This window comes from Penicillium nucicola (assembly GCF_028828085.1).
Source record: "Penicillium nucicola strain IBT 29836 chromosome Unknown utg000006l, whole genome shotgun sequence".
Classification (NCBI taxonomy): Eukaryota; Fungi; Ascomycota; class Eurotiomycetes; order Eurotiales; family Aspergillaceae; genus Penicillium; species Penicillium nucicola.
The window spans coordinates 62,264-75,114 of NW_026643130.1; the positions used below are offsets into that span (position 1 = coordinate 62,264).

General features: G+C 50.3%; 7 protein-coding genes across 7 annotated transcripts; 4 read left to right on the top strand and 3 right to left on the bottom strand.

Annotated features, from left to right (window-relative positions):
* Window positions 1–452: 452 nt before the first annotated feature.
* On the bottom strand, window positions 453–2,072 carry N7511_006008 (malate synthase; the record flags this gene model as incomplete). Its single annotated transcript, XM_057128385.1, has 1 exon — window positions 453–2,072. The coding sequence occupies one exon, from the start codon at window positions 2,070–2,072 to the stop codon at window positions 453–455; it is 1,620 nt and encodes a 539-aa protein (XP_056982941.1).
* A 718-nt stretch (window positions 2,073–2,790) lies between these two features.
* On the bottom strand, window positions 2,791–4,473 carry N7511_006009 (glutamine synthetase family protein; the record flags this gene model as incomplete). The annotated part of the gene is made up of 5 exons (XM_057128386.1): window positions 2,791–2,821; window positions 2,878–3,567; window positions 3,623–3,675; window positions 3,736–3,992; window positions 4,044–4,473. 5 exons carry the CDS (start codon window positions 4,471–4,473, stop codon window positions 2,791–2,793), a joined length of 1,461 nt encoding a protein of 486 aa, XP_056982942.1.
* A 237-nt stretch (window positions 4,474–4,710) lies between these two features.
* N7511_006010 (putative short-chain dehydrogenase/reductase family protein) lies at window positions 4,711–5,732 on the top strand (the record flags this gene model as incomplete). Its single annotated transcript, XM_057128387.1, has 4 exons — window positions 4,711–4,769; window positions 4,810–5,373; window positions 5,436–5,619; window positions 5,676–5,732. The coding sequence occupies 4 exons, from the start codon at window positions 4,711–4,713 to the stop codon at window positions 5,730–5,732; spliced, it is 864 nt and encodes a 287-aa protein (XP_056982943.1).
* Window positions 5,733–6,122: 390 nt separating this feature from the next.
* On the top strand, window positions 6,123–6,520 carry N7511_006011 (uncharacterized protein; the record flags this gene model as incomplete). The annotated part of the gene is made up of 3 exons (XM_057128388.1): window positions 6,123–6,202; window positions 6,260–6,291; window positions 6,354–6,520. 3 exons carry the CDS (start codon window positions 6,123–6,125, stop codon window positions 6,518–6,520), a joined length of 279 nt encoding a protein of 92 aa, XP_056982944.1.
* Window positions 6,521–7,580: 1,060 nt separating this feature from the next.
* N7511_006012 (uncharacterized protein) lies at window positions 7,581–10,051 on the top strand (the record flags this gene model as incomplete). The annotated part of the gene is made up of 19 exons (XM_057128389.1): window positions 7,581–7,666; window positions 7,726–7,759; window positions 7,804–7,946; window positions 8,004–8,032; window positions 8,087–8,089; window positions 8,135–8,199; window positions 8,246–8,317; window positions 8,369–8,483; window positions 8,533–8,611; window positions 8,663–8,697; window positions 8,744–8,772; window positions 8,824–8,856; window positions 8,909–8,933; window positions 8,993–9,194; window positions 9,253–9,330; window positions 9,381–9,509; window positions 9,560–9,707; window positions 9,766–9,844; window positions 9,894–10,051. 19 exons carry the CDS (start codon window positions 7,581–7,583, stop codon window positions 10,049–10,051), a joined length of 1,542 nt encoding a protein of 513 aa, XP_056982945.1.
* A 111-nt stretch (window positions 10,052–10,162) lies between these two features.
* On the bottom strand, window positions 10,163–10,867 carry N7511_006013 (methyltransferase family protein; the record flags this gene model as incomplete). The annotated part of the gene is made up of 1 exon (XM_057128390.1): window positions 10,163–10,867. The coding sequence occupies one exon, from the start codon at window positions 10,865–10,867 to the stop codon at window positions 10,163–10,165; it is 705 nt and encodes a 234-aa protein (XP_056982946.1).
* Window positions 10,868–11,638: 771 nt separating this feature from the next.
* N7511_006014 (uncharacterized protein) lies at window positions 11,639–12,762 on the top strand (the record flags this gene model as incomplete). Its single annotated transcript, XM_057128391.1, has 3 exons — window positions 11,639–11,766; window positions 11,820–12,504; window positions 12,556–12,762. The coding sequence occupies 3 exons, from the start codon at window positions 11,639–11,641 to the stop codon at window positions 12,760–12,762; spliced, it is 1,020 nt and encodes a 339-aa protein (XP_056982947.1).
* Between the last annotated feature and the right edge of the window lie 89 nt (window positions 12,763–12,851).

Here is a 12,851-nt window from a genome sequence, read left to right on the forward strand (position 1 = left end):
CTTATAAGTTGCTTCACTTCTATTTTCGGCGCCCGCGGTGCATTCTACATCTGGGGCGGATAAACATCACACGCTAGTTCGCAACTCTAACCCAAACAGGAGATGATCGACACCGCCAGAATTAGGCTACAGTAAAGACCCGCATTCCTTGCCGAGTTGGGGTTAGCGTGCATCAGGGACGTGCGAATGTTGATCTCTATGCGTCGCGACACGACTCGCGCTGTCCTGCTTTGCTTGGAGCTCTGCCTAACAGGACAGGATGAGGGATATACACCTATGTGCAATCTTATCTTGTCTACTAAATGTTCAGTCCTTACAGATTACGGCTCAAAGAAGAAATGAACAAGGGAATAATTGTTATACAACGATGCTAACTTCAAATTGGATCAGAACGTCGTCAGACCAGAAAACAAAGAAAAAGGGTATTCGTCATCATAAGTTTAGTCAAGTACTCAGAGCTTAGCAGCACTGCCAGTCGAGGAGATCTCATTGTACAGCAAGCTGGTCAAGAAATCGGCGTAGTCCTCACCAGTAACCTGGCCGGCAAAGTACTGTGCAGCAAGCTGGTACTTGTTACCCTTGGGTCCCTTGGCCGCCAGACTGTCCGCCTGCTCTTGCAAGAGCCGCAGGGCAAAGGCCTTGTCCATGCGCTTGCCGTCAGAGGTGGCGACGTTGTGACGGGTCCACTGCCACAACTGACTGCGGGAAACTTCCGCGGTGGCGGCATCCTCCATCAGGAAGTTGATGGGAACACAGCCAACACCACGGAGCCAGCCCTCCATGTAGCTGAGACCAATGTTGAGGTTCTTGCGGATGCCCTCCTCGGTGATCTTGCCGGGGACGTTGGTGTTCAGGAGATCCTTGGCGGTGATGTTCACCTCCTCGCGGCGGATGAACAGCTGGTTAGGAGTGGGCATGTACTTGTTGAAGACGTCGGAGGCAATGGCAGCTAAAGCGGGGTGAGCAACCCAGGTACCGTCGTGACCGGCGCGCACCTCGCGCAGCTTGTCAGCGCGGACGCTCTCCATGGCCTTGTCATTGGCAGCAGGGTCGTTCTTAATGGGGATCTGGGCGGCCATACCACCCATGGCGTGCACACCACGACGGTGGCACGTCTTGATGAGAAGCTTAACGTAGGCATCCATGAAAGGCACGGTCATGGTCACATCCGAGCGGTCAGGCAGAACAAAGTTGGGGTGCTGGCGGAACTTCTTGATGAACGAGAAGATGTAATCCCAGCGGCCACAGTTCAGACCTGAGCTGTGGTCACGGAGCTCGTAGATGATTTCATCCATTTCAAAGGCAGCGGTGATGGTCTCAATCAAGACAGTACCACGGATGGTACCCCGGGGCAGACCAATGTAGTCCTGGGAGAGGTTGAAGACATCGTTCCACAGACGAGCCTCGAGATGAGACTCCATCTTGGGGAGGTAGAAGTAAGGACCAGCACCGCGGGCAACGAGCTCCTTGGCGTTGTGGAAGAAGTACAGACCAAAATCGAACAGACTACCAGAGATGGGCTCGCCATTAACAGTGAAGTGCTTCTCCTCCAAGTGCCAGCCACGGGCACGAGCAATCAGAGTAGGCAGAGTACGGTCAGTTCGCAACTTGTACTCCTTGCCACCCTGCTTAAAGTCGACCTGGCGACGAATAGCATCATACAGGTTGACCTGGCCGTTGACCATGTTGTCCCAGGTGGGGGCACTGGAGTCCTCAAAGTCGGCCATATAGGTCCAGACATCGGAGTTGAGCGCGTTGACGACCATCTTGCGGTCCGTAGGACCAGTGATCTCGACGCGGCGGTCCACGAGACCAGGTGCAGGAGGGGCACCCTTCCAGGCATCATTCTCACGGATGTGTTTTGTCTCGGGGAGGAAGTCGAGGAGGTTACCCTTATCGATCTCGGCCTGGCGGTCGATACGGCGCTGGAGCAGGGACTTGCGGGTGGAGTTGAAGGTGCGGTGCAACAGAGCTAAGAAGGCACAGGCATCCTTGGTCAGGATCTTACGGGCATCATTGTTGATGGAGCCCAGGATGGCCACATCCTTGAGCTGTGTTTCGACGTGAGACATGGTGGGCGATAGACGTAGATAAGATGTGGGGTATCAGATATAGATAAGAGATGATACCATGCGCAGAAGGAAAGCAATTCCAGAGACCAGAGAGACCAGAGAAACCAAATAACTCAGATGAGAAGATCAATTCTAAGAGAAAAGAAAGACAGGTATAAGAATGAAGGTATATATGGAATACGTCACTGAGCCGCGGTAGTGATAAGCCGACAATCGATTAACCGGTGGTCCGAACTTCGCTACAGGCTAACCCCAATTGGGACTTTCCCGACTTTCCCGAGGGAAACTCTTCCTCTCGGCCGATATTCGCCCTTTTCCCCGTGTGTTTGCACGCTTCTCTGGCTCTGATTCAAATACTCGGCCCTTTCCTGCACTCGGCACACGCCGCATACCGATTCTTATCACTCCGGTTAGCAGTTAGATCGTGTCAATTGCTTTTGGGGACCGACAATTATATAGGGTCTGATGAGAGTCAATTTTCGAAAACTCTCGGTTTCTCCTGCTTCACCCGAAAAAAGGAGACGAGTTGGCTATACTCTCCGGAAATCCAATCAACCGCGGCTTTTCTGGTGCTTCATCCAATGCCTCATGCCCGACTTGTCCCGGGGCATGTGATGTCACATGTGAACTACTGAATGACTTGGAGTACGCGAATCAAACTGGCGAAATACTGACGTTCAGGGCTAGACTATGTACTTTCTATATCGTAAGGGTATTATCAAACGGTCTCGATGTATCGCTTCATCTCCCTGCAATCCAGTCAGCAACGCGCATGCAATGTCAATCGTTCCAAGGTAGAACTTACCAATCAGTCACTGCCTCCTCCCACAAGCGCACTTCATGTTCCCGAGTACCAGCAAAGTGTTCTACAAATGAATCACCAAACACTTCCCGTGCGACACTCTCCGGCCGACTAAATGTAACAATAGCTTCCTTCAGAGACTTGGCCAAACGCACGCCCTGGTCGCTGGCTCCACCCATGTCCTCGCCGCGGGACAAGGGTGGCACGGGAATTTCAAGCTTCTGCTCGACACCGCGCCACCCCAGCGCCAAAATGGCAGCGAGGACAAAGTGGGGGTTGGCATCAGCACCAGGGACGCGCACCTCGAACCGTGTCGCCTTGGGGCTGGCAGTCGGTGGGGTGATGAGACGGATCGAGGCCGCCCGGTGCTCGAGTCCCCAAGAGACCGTGACAGGGGCCCAGAAGTTCTCCACCAGTCGCTTGTAAGAGTTGATAGTTGGGGCAAGGAGCGGCATGATATCAGGAAGACCGACGAGGAGACCAGCCAGGAAATGGCGACCGAGATCAGAGAGGTGCGCAATGTCGGGGTAAGCAGGAGACGGATCAGGGGTATCGCGAATGAAGGCATTCTTTCCGTCGGCGTTCACGAGCGAGATGTGCATATGGCCGCTGTTTCCGGGCAAGCCCTGTCGGGGTTTGGCCATGAAACAAGGTGTGATGCCGTGTTTGATTCCGAATGATTTAACAACGTATCTATACGTGCACCGTGGTTAGTAACAACATTGCAGCAGAGCTCTGAGAAACCTACTTGAACAACCCAGCCTTGTCGGCCATGTCCTTTGCTTCGCCGAATTGTAATGCCTGACTCGAAGTTAGCCCAAAGCAACACACCCAATGCGACACAACCTCCAGTCTACTTACAGCTTCAAAGACACCCGGTCCACTCTCAGTATGCCATCCTTCGATATCGCATCGGAACTGTTCGCAGGCGTCGAAAATGCCATAATAATAATCTTGGTTGTGGAGGGGACGGGTGATCGAGTACCCAAACATGCCCTCCGTTATTGAAGGCAAGGCATCGGCGGGGTGTGTCTGGAGGAATGCTGCGGTTGCCGAAGCACCCTGTTCAGGGGTAGGATGAGGGCCAGGTGCACGGAACTGGTAGAATTCATATTCGGCTGTGAAGGTCAGCAACGGCATTGAAGTACGTCACTCCCAATTGAACATACCTCCGGCCATGGCTCGGTAGCCCGCCGCCTCGGGTTTGGCAGCTGCCGTCTTCAGCAATCCTCGGGGACAGGCACAGACTGGCTCGCGGGTATCAGGGTCAAGGAAGCTTATCAGGAAGAACGGGACATTGTTCTCCCATGGAATGCGACGGAAACTGCGTAGGTCAGGGACAGCGACCAGATCCCGGTATCCATTCTCCTTGTTACTGATGGTCAGTTCCTTGAAATATGTTGCATCGTGTTGATCCCAACCAAAGATCACGGAGCAAAACCCGAAACCTTCAGTCAAGATGGAAAGGAATTTGTCTTTCTTCATGAGCTTCCCGCGCAAGATGCCGTCAACATCTACACCAGCCACCTTCACCTTGGTGTCATGCTGGAGGATTTCGGAGATGTTCTCAAGAGTGACTTCAGGATCTGAGCTCGACATTTTGAGGGTATGGTAGGAAAAGATCTGAAATGAGTGAGAAATGGGAGAAGAAACAGGTATGAAGTGAGACGCATCTGCGAGATCAGGCAAGCTGCTATCAGCTGGCACGATAACGCCTTTCCGCTTTGGGAACGATATCGTCACTGCTTATGTAACATCCCTGCCCCGCGTCAACAGCTGCGGTGTATACAGAACACCCCCGAACACACTCTCGATTACTCTATTCTTATTGAAATCATGGCTGCTACTCAAGGTCGTCTTCAGGGCAAGAATGCCATCATCACTGGTGCTGGTGGGTATGTTGCATCTTCGCCCTCCATCTTGCGTTCTCTTCAGAGCAATTGACTCAACGGTGAATAGTGGTATCGGTCTCGAAACCTCCATCCTCTTCGCTCGGGAAGGTGCCAATGTCCTCATGGCTGATGTTTCCGAGGCTGCCCTTGCCAAGGCATTGGCTAAGGTGAAGGAGGTTGTTCCCGCTGCCCCTCGTGTGGAGTCCGTCAAGTGCGACGTGTCCAAGGAATCCGACGTGCAGGCCATGGTCGAGTCCCAGGACAGCTGGGGAGGCACTGATGTGATCTTCAATAATGCCGGTATCATGCACGCCAACGATGCGGATGCCATCGATACCCCGGAGAAGATCTGGGATCTCACACACAACATCAACGTCAAGGGAGTCTGGTTCGGCAGTAAGCACGCCGTCATCAGTTTGCGTCGTCACAAGAAGGCCCGTGGCAGCATTATCAACACTGCCAGCGTGGTTGCTCTAGTTGGTGCCGCCACCCCACAGTTGGCCTACACCGCTAGCAAGGGTGCTGTCCTGGCCATGACTCGCGAGTTGGCCATCGTACACGCCCGCGAAGGCTTCCGGTTCAACGCTCTGTGCCCCGCTCCTTTGAAGTATGTCGCATTATGCACTTGATTCTTTAATTCTTGACCCCGCATTACTTACACTGGTATAGCACTCCCCTGCTGCAGGATTGGCTGGGCGAGGACAAGGAGAAGCGCTTCCGCCGCGAGGTGCACTTCCCCACCGGCCGGTTCGGTGAGGCCATTGAACAGGCCCACGCTGTTGTTTTCCTAGCTAGCGACGAGAGCAGCTTTGTGAATGGAACAGACTTTGTGGTGGACGGTGGAATGACCAAGGTATGCATGGCGAGTACGCGACATTCCTGACGGCGCTAACGCATCACGAATCACAGGCCTACGTGACCCCCGAAGGCCCTCCACTCGCAGCACCTCAGAACAACGGTCTTTAGAGGACTTGAACGTTATGATGTGACCTTGATTGTTGGATGTTGAATATTGAATGTTGAATGATTTGCAGTTTCTGTTCCCTATTTTCCACATTTCGGGGATTCCAATCATAGACCATGGAAAGTGAACATATGATGAATATGACCATATGATCTCTAATTAATATACTAGGCAGATGTTGTAGATCTGTTGCATGATGCTGGGCTGTGTGGGCTGACCGGCTTATTAACCTCGGGATCCCCCGGCTGTCGAATCGGCTCTCCACGTCACGATTCCCCCGCATTTACCGCATTCCTGTTCCGTTCAGCCTTTCATAAGCTGCCGACTTCACCTTTTAGCTCTCCTTTTCCCCTTTGGCTCTAACATCCTACCAAGCTTCCCCATATTCAACCATGTCTCAATTTGCTTTTGGTGCCAACAAATCCTATAACCACCCAACTGGGCCCAATCTGAAACCCAAGAGCGGCCGCTGGTAAATGGCACATGCCCACCCCCTTTTTGACCACAACTAACATCCGTCTTCTCTCAGGCTGATTCCTTTGATGGCGACAATCGGTCTCGGTATGTACTCCCATCCGAACCACCTTGCGTCAATCAAGACTCGTACTAACAAGCACGGGCAGGGTTCGGTGCATACAACTACTACGTGGAAGCCAAATCCCGCCGAGAATACGACCTGGCAGAAGAACAGAAGCGTCTCGCTCGAAACCAACAGCTCATGGATGCATACGGCGACAAGAACAGTCTTCATGATGTCCAACATGCCCTCGACACCTATCATGCCCAATAGAGGCACCCCTTTTTCTCCATTCGTTCTCTACTTTGCGATGCTGGCAGACCCAAAGTGAGGCCATTTGAATCATTATTTGCTGCACTTCTTGCGTGTTTTGGTGTTTGATTGTATGAGGTTTTCTCCGGCATCCGGCACATTGGTATATGTACGGTTCACATTCGGCGTTTGAGATCTCCAGGATGAGTCTCGGGATATTTTCAGCTTTTGTACATTAAGCCGAAATTGAGTTTTTAGCTTGACATTGAAATAAGCATGATGTTTTTTGATGTCCAGATGTGTTTTCCTCTTGCTTTGACCGTGTTCTCGGCCTGGCTATATGTCTGTAGCAGTGGAGGCCGGAGGATCGGCGGAGGCCCGAAGAGGTGATCCTTTTTCTTAGCGTACAATTGTCTTTCTTTGGTCATCCATGGGCTGTCACGTCTAGCTCTGGCCCAAAGTCATTCCACTCTCACCTGAAACGGGTTGCGGTTGAGAGCCATGCTACAAGGGGGTAGAAAACGCGTGCTGTTTATCAGACATCCCCCCTTCGAAGCCGCTTTTCACATTGAACCCCCTTTTTATTTTAGTCTCCCAGCCCAATAATTCCAATAATTCCACTCGTTCTCTTCAACAAGAGCTGCCTCTACGTCGCCCAAATTTCTCCGGGCCGAATCCACGTGAATTGACCGTGAGAGACTATCACAATGACTTGGGACTATCCAGTTGCTATCTCTCGGTCGCAACAAGTTGCATTCTCATCCGGAAAATGATCGGAAACAGAATGGACCTCTCTGACTGGTTATCGTCCAGTTCGCAGCAAGACTTGTGCCATTCTGGGGTTATCAACTTCCAGGGGTCTGCTCTGATTCGTGGACAACAAAGCTATGCAATGTTGGGCAAGTCCATGCGAAGATCTTCACCCAGTTTCAACTTCAGCTTCGATCCGTTCAGAGACAGTTAGAGCTTCTTCCCCGCATGTCAGCAGCTATTCGCAGTTTGGCAGGACCATCCTGGTGTTGCGGGTACTTAGCCTCCATTCCTCCCCGGTTTCCTGGGTATCGCCAAATCCATATTCACCATGAAAGACATTCTACTAGAAGGCGATGATGCTCAGTTGGCGGCTATGGGGCATCGGCCCGAACTCCAACGCAGTTTTTCAACGTGGTGAGATGGCTCCACTTAGGGGAAAAGATGGGAAAAAGTGAAGACTGATGGATGTCAAGGTCAATGCTAGGACTAGCCTTTGCTGTCCTCAACGTAGGTGTGCATCTTGGTTCTTGGACTCGGCTGACTCGTATCAGTCATGGACAGCACTCTCGGCCAGTCTATCAATCAGTCTTACCTCCGGTGGAAGCACAAGCGTGATATGGGGACTGGTGACGGCGGGATTCTGCAATTTATGCATTGCATGCTCGCTGGCTGAGTTCCTCTCGGCCTATCCAACGTATGTATATTTTTGTTGGGAGGTATAGCCGGGCATGTCAGAACTGATATCTTGCAGTGCTGGAGGACAATACCATTGGGTTGCAGGTGAGTCATACTCATATCTATATTCAACCATGGACGATAGCTAACAGGTAGTAGCAAGTAGGTGATCTGATGGCCTTCTGTGGTTCCTACTGACAGATACAGTCGCGTGGCCAAAGTGGGTTCCCATTCTATCGTGGATCACAGGCTGGATCAATGTGGCAGGCTGGGTAGGTAAACGTCGACCAGGCATGAACTCAAGACTGATGATTCCAGGTTGCCCTGGTGGCTACAAACTCGCTTCTGTCTAGTCAACTTATTGTTGGGGTTATCTCCACCCTTCACGAGGTAATAAGCCTGGTTTGAATTGCCATCAACCCGTATTAATGCAGTACGCAGAGCTATGAGCCCCAACGCTGGCATCAATTTCTCATCTACATTGGACTGACGATTGGTTCATTCGTTATCAACGCTTTTATGAACTCCATTCTGCCGGTCATTTACCGAGGCGCTTGTATGTTTCATTTCCCACCCTTCTTCGCTGTGATTCTCACACTTCGTAGTTGCATGGTCCATTGGAGGTTTCGTGGTTGTGTCTATTACAGTCCTCGCATGTGCATCGCCCAATTACAATTCGGCTTAGTATGTCTCCACGTGCTCGGACTCTAATGGATAGTATTCTGACCCTGGTAGCTTCGTGTTTTGTGACTTTGTCAATCAAACAGGCTGTATGTCTCCCGTCAAACGTTCATCGGATTCAGCTAATTCAAACAGGGCCTGATGGAGTCGCATGGCTTCTTGGTGTATGTTATTTTCATATAAGAAAATCGAACTTGATACTAATGAATCTCCAGCTACTCCAAGGAGGCCTCGGTGTGACGGCTTTTGTAAGTGTCTGAGGCTTTTGGACTTTGATGCAGCTCAACTAATACCTTTCAGGACGCTGTAGCACACATGATTGAAGGTAATGATCCCTCATGGCCTTCGCTCGCGGATCTCGAAGCTAACATCTCTCTATCACAGAAGTACCCAACGCTTCCGTTGAAGGACCCAAAATCATGGTATCCTGTGTGGGAATCGGTACTGTTACCGGTTCGATCTTTCTCATTGTTCTCCTATTTGTCGCTGGCAACATGGAACAAGTCACAACCTCGGCAGCTGGTCCCCTTTTGCAGATTCTGCTTGATGCGACAAAAAGTAACGCCGGCGCTATCTGCCTTTTGATGTAGGTGGAATTCGAAATCGCTTCATTTAAGACTGTACTAACTGCAACTTTGATCCAGGCTGCCTCTTGTTTGTTTGGTTTTCGCTATCATTAGCGTTATGACTACTAGTAGCCGAATGATTTTTGCTTTCGCGAGGTAATATCCTTTGTTGTATGGCATTGAAGACGTGTGCTTATTTTCAACAGAGATGGTGGGCTCCCAGCTTCTCGATTCTTCGCAACAGTGCATCCCACGCTCAAATTACCTCTGAACGCACTCATGTTGAGTGTTGTTGTGGTCATCGCTTTTGGGTGCATCTTCCTGGGCTCTTCAAGGTAATTTCCAATCTTCTAATGATTTCTCAGCAGCGACTGATTGAATCTAGTGCTTTCAACGCAATTATCTCCGCTTCAGTCGTGGCACTTGACTTATCCTACGGCATTCCCATCGCTATCAACTGTCTGCAAGGACGCCGAAGGCTACCCGAGCGGAAGTGGAAGCTGCCAAGTTCCGTCGGATGGTTTGCCGACATCGTATGCTGCGCCAGGGTGTTCCATGCAGATTGAAGACCAGATCACTAATGGAGAACAGGTTTCCTTGTCCTACATCAGTCTTACCACTGTATTGTTCGTTTTCCCTCCGTCCAGCACGGTCACAGGGAGCAGTATGAGTGAGTTTTCGCGCTCAGGTTGACACAGACATTCGCTTATATTTATTAGACTACTGCATTGCAGCTTTTGCTGTGATCATTATCATCTCCGTGTTCCAGTGGATTGTTGACGGAAGGAAAAACTTCACGGGTCCTCGCTTTGACATGACTATCGATGCCCTGGACGCCATGCCCACAGAGCAAGAGCCCAGCAGACAGGAGAAGTAAACTCTGCTCCTAATTCTGAATATCCAAGGTACTGTTTCCCGCATGTATCAGCCATGTTGGTTATCACTTTCCAGTGGTTCAACACTTCCAGCTAGAATAGAAACAACTGGTCTAAACAAGACCTGGAATAAATCTCTTGGTCGAACGATGCCACACCTCCCATTTCTTGCCAAACTTCTGCCGCAGCATATCTTCTTCATCTCGCACTCGCATGATCAAGGCCCAAAAGCCAAACGCTACAAGTCCAGCGATCGAAGTAAATCCCCACCCGTGCCACTGAGATAGTACCGACGCAGGAATCCAGCAGGCAGGTGTTGCATCCCACCGCAAAAACAAGGAAACACACCCAATTGCAATCATGGCCGTACCTGTATAACTAGGATGTTGAATCCAGCCATACACACCCGTCGTCACCAAGTCATCCGGTGCAGCCAGTTGAAAAGTGAAATTTTTGCCCAGTCCGCCATAAGCCGACAATCGGATATAGGCACCGATGTAAATAAGTCCCAGAGTACACGAAGTAATCGAGTTCCACGTGAAAAGGTCCGAAGTCGCATTCTGAGACAGGGGACACACCTGTCCCAGACGAGCAGGGGCATAGTAGGGAGTTACAGTCACAAGCGCATGATACATGACAGCGGTGACCAGGACACGGCGCACAATTGTTGGGAAACTCCCTGTAATGAGATTGATGCGATCTGTTCGGTGGCGATCTTTTTGTTCTGGGGGCGGATTCGGCGGCGTGGCGCAGAGTGCGCTGAGAAAGCCTGCCACTATCATTGCAATGGCAAGTATTGTTGAGCTTGTTTGATTCATGGTTGATTTTTGATGTTGAATCTCCGTGTCAAAGTTTTTGATGGACAAGGTTCTAGGGAGGCCGGGGCAAGAAGTCTGTTCGCTGTACTTACGCGAGATCACACGTTCCGACAAGAGTTTCCGTACGCGTTTCCACCAGGGCGGACTTTGTAAAGGATTTCATTGGTGTTTCTATCAATTTAAAGAAATTCAAATATCAATCGAGAACATGATTTGAAGATGATTACTTGCATCAAGCTTTGGATCCGGCAGATTGTGCATATCAAAGCACTAAGCAGAACTTATATATCTTGGGTATGAAATGCCACTATACCAATGTTTCATTAATTCATTCAGATTTTGCTCTTGTCCGATATGATATTATCGATACAATCTACGCCTTTCGTATATACGTATATATGACCAGACTCCATCAAGGAGTGAGATATCACAAGTGTATCACATTGTAATAGATCTTCCTATTGAAGCCGAGGTCCGAGTAGTATGAATGTCCTTTCGCAACATTGAGATTTGCCATCCAAATGCCAAAAATCTGGAGTCTCTGGCAAAATTACAAATAGTTAATTACTTCATTGATTGGGTCAAGCTTGTAGTAGTTATAACTGAAAGTAGTTATGCCGGGATCACAAACTCAGTGAGCAAACAGACAGCGACACGTGACATGGTGTCTGTCACGTGCCCTGTTATCGCCATCTCAGAAAGGCGGAAAAGCTTATCGCCGAAAAAGTTGTTTGTCGATCAACTTCTGTCTCGCATCATTGAATTGTGATCATGGAGGGAAATGCACAGGCTCAGTTTCAGCATACAGGGGAACCCCGTTTATCAGGGGAGCCAATCAAGCCTGTTCATGTCGCACCGAAGAAGGCTGTGAAGTCATGGGTACACCTGCTTGCAGGCGCGTAAGTTTCTCCAGCTGCAATCCAATCTACACGTCTGACACTGTTCTCTGTAGGAGCGGTGGGATGGCTACTGCCATTGTGACTTCTCCCCTCGATGTCCTCCGAACACGTCTCCAATCCGACTTCTACCGAACCCAAAACACAGGCGCCAACCAGCCCCAAGGATCAAACCATAAAACGATACGCATTATCAACTCCATATACCGGGCTGAAGGATGGCGAGCATTCTTCCGAGGCCTTGGCCCAAGCATAGCGGGTGTAGTCCCAGCGACCGCCATCAAGTTCTATGTCTACGGAAACTGCAAGCGCGTCGGGGCTCAACTGATGGGATACACAGAAGACTCTCCACTAGTGCATGCTCAGGCTGCAATTTGTGCGGGGCTCGCGACATCTACAGCGACCAATCCTATTTGGCTAATTAAAACACGGCTCCAATTGGACAAGACGAGCACCGGTGGTCGACGATATCGCAATAGTGTGGATTGCATCAAGCAAGTCCTACGAAATGAGGGCATAGCAGGTCTTTACAGAGGAATGAGTGCAAGCTACCTCGGATCCATCGAGACGGCGTTACATTTGGTACTTTATGAGCGGTTGAAAACTGGGTTCAGTCAGTCGTTAGCAGCTAGCGAGGGAACACGAACTCCTGTTTGGGATGAAGTCTGCCATTGGATTAGTACCAGCGGTGCTGCAAGTTCTGCGAAGCTTGTGGCTGGTCTGATGACATATCCCCACGAGGTACGCATCTTGAGCAATTGGGTGTGACTCACTTTATACTAACATTATTAGGTTATCCGGACAAGACTGCGCCAGGCACCACAGGAGAATGGTCGGCCTAAATACACAGGCCTGGTACAATGCTTCCGACTTGTTGCTAAAGAAGAAGGTATGGCGGGCTTGTATGGAGGCCTGGCACCCCATATGGTCCGTTCCTTGCCATCAGCCATTATCACTCTTGGTGTCTATGAATTTGTGCTGCGGGTCACTGGAGCTTAAAGGGATGGGGATAAGTGGCTAGCCACATTGTAAGATATAATTTGTACATTATTGATATATGGTTTTTGTATTGTAGGACCAAGGGCAAC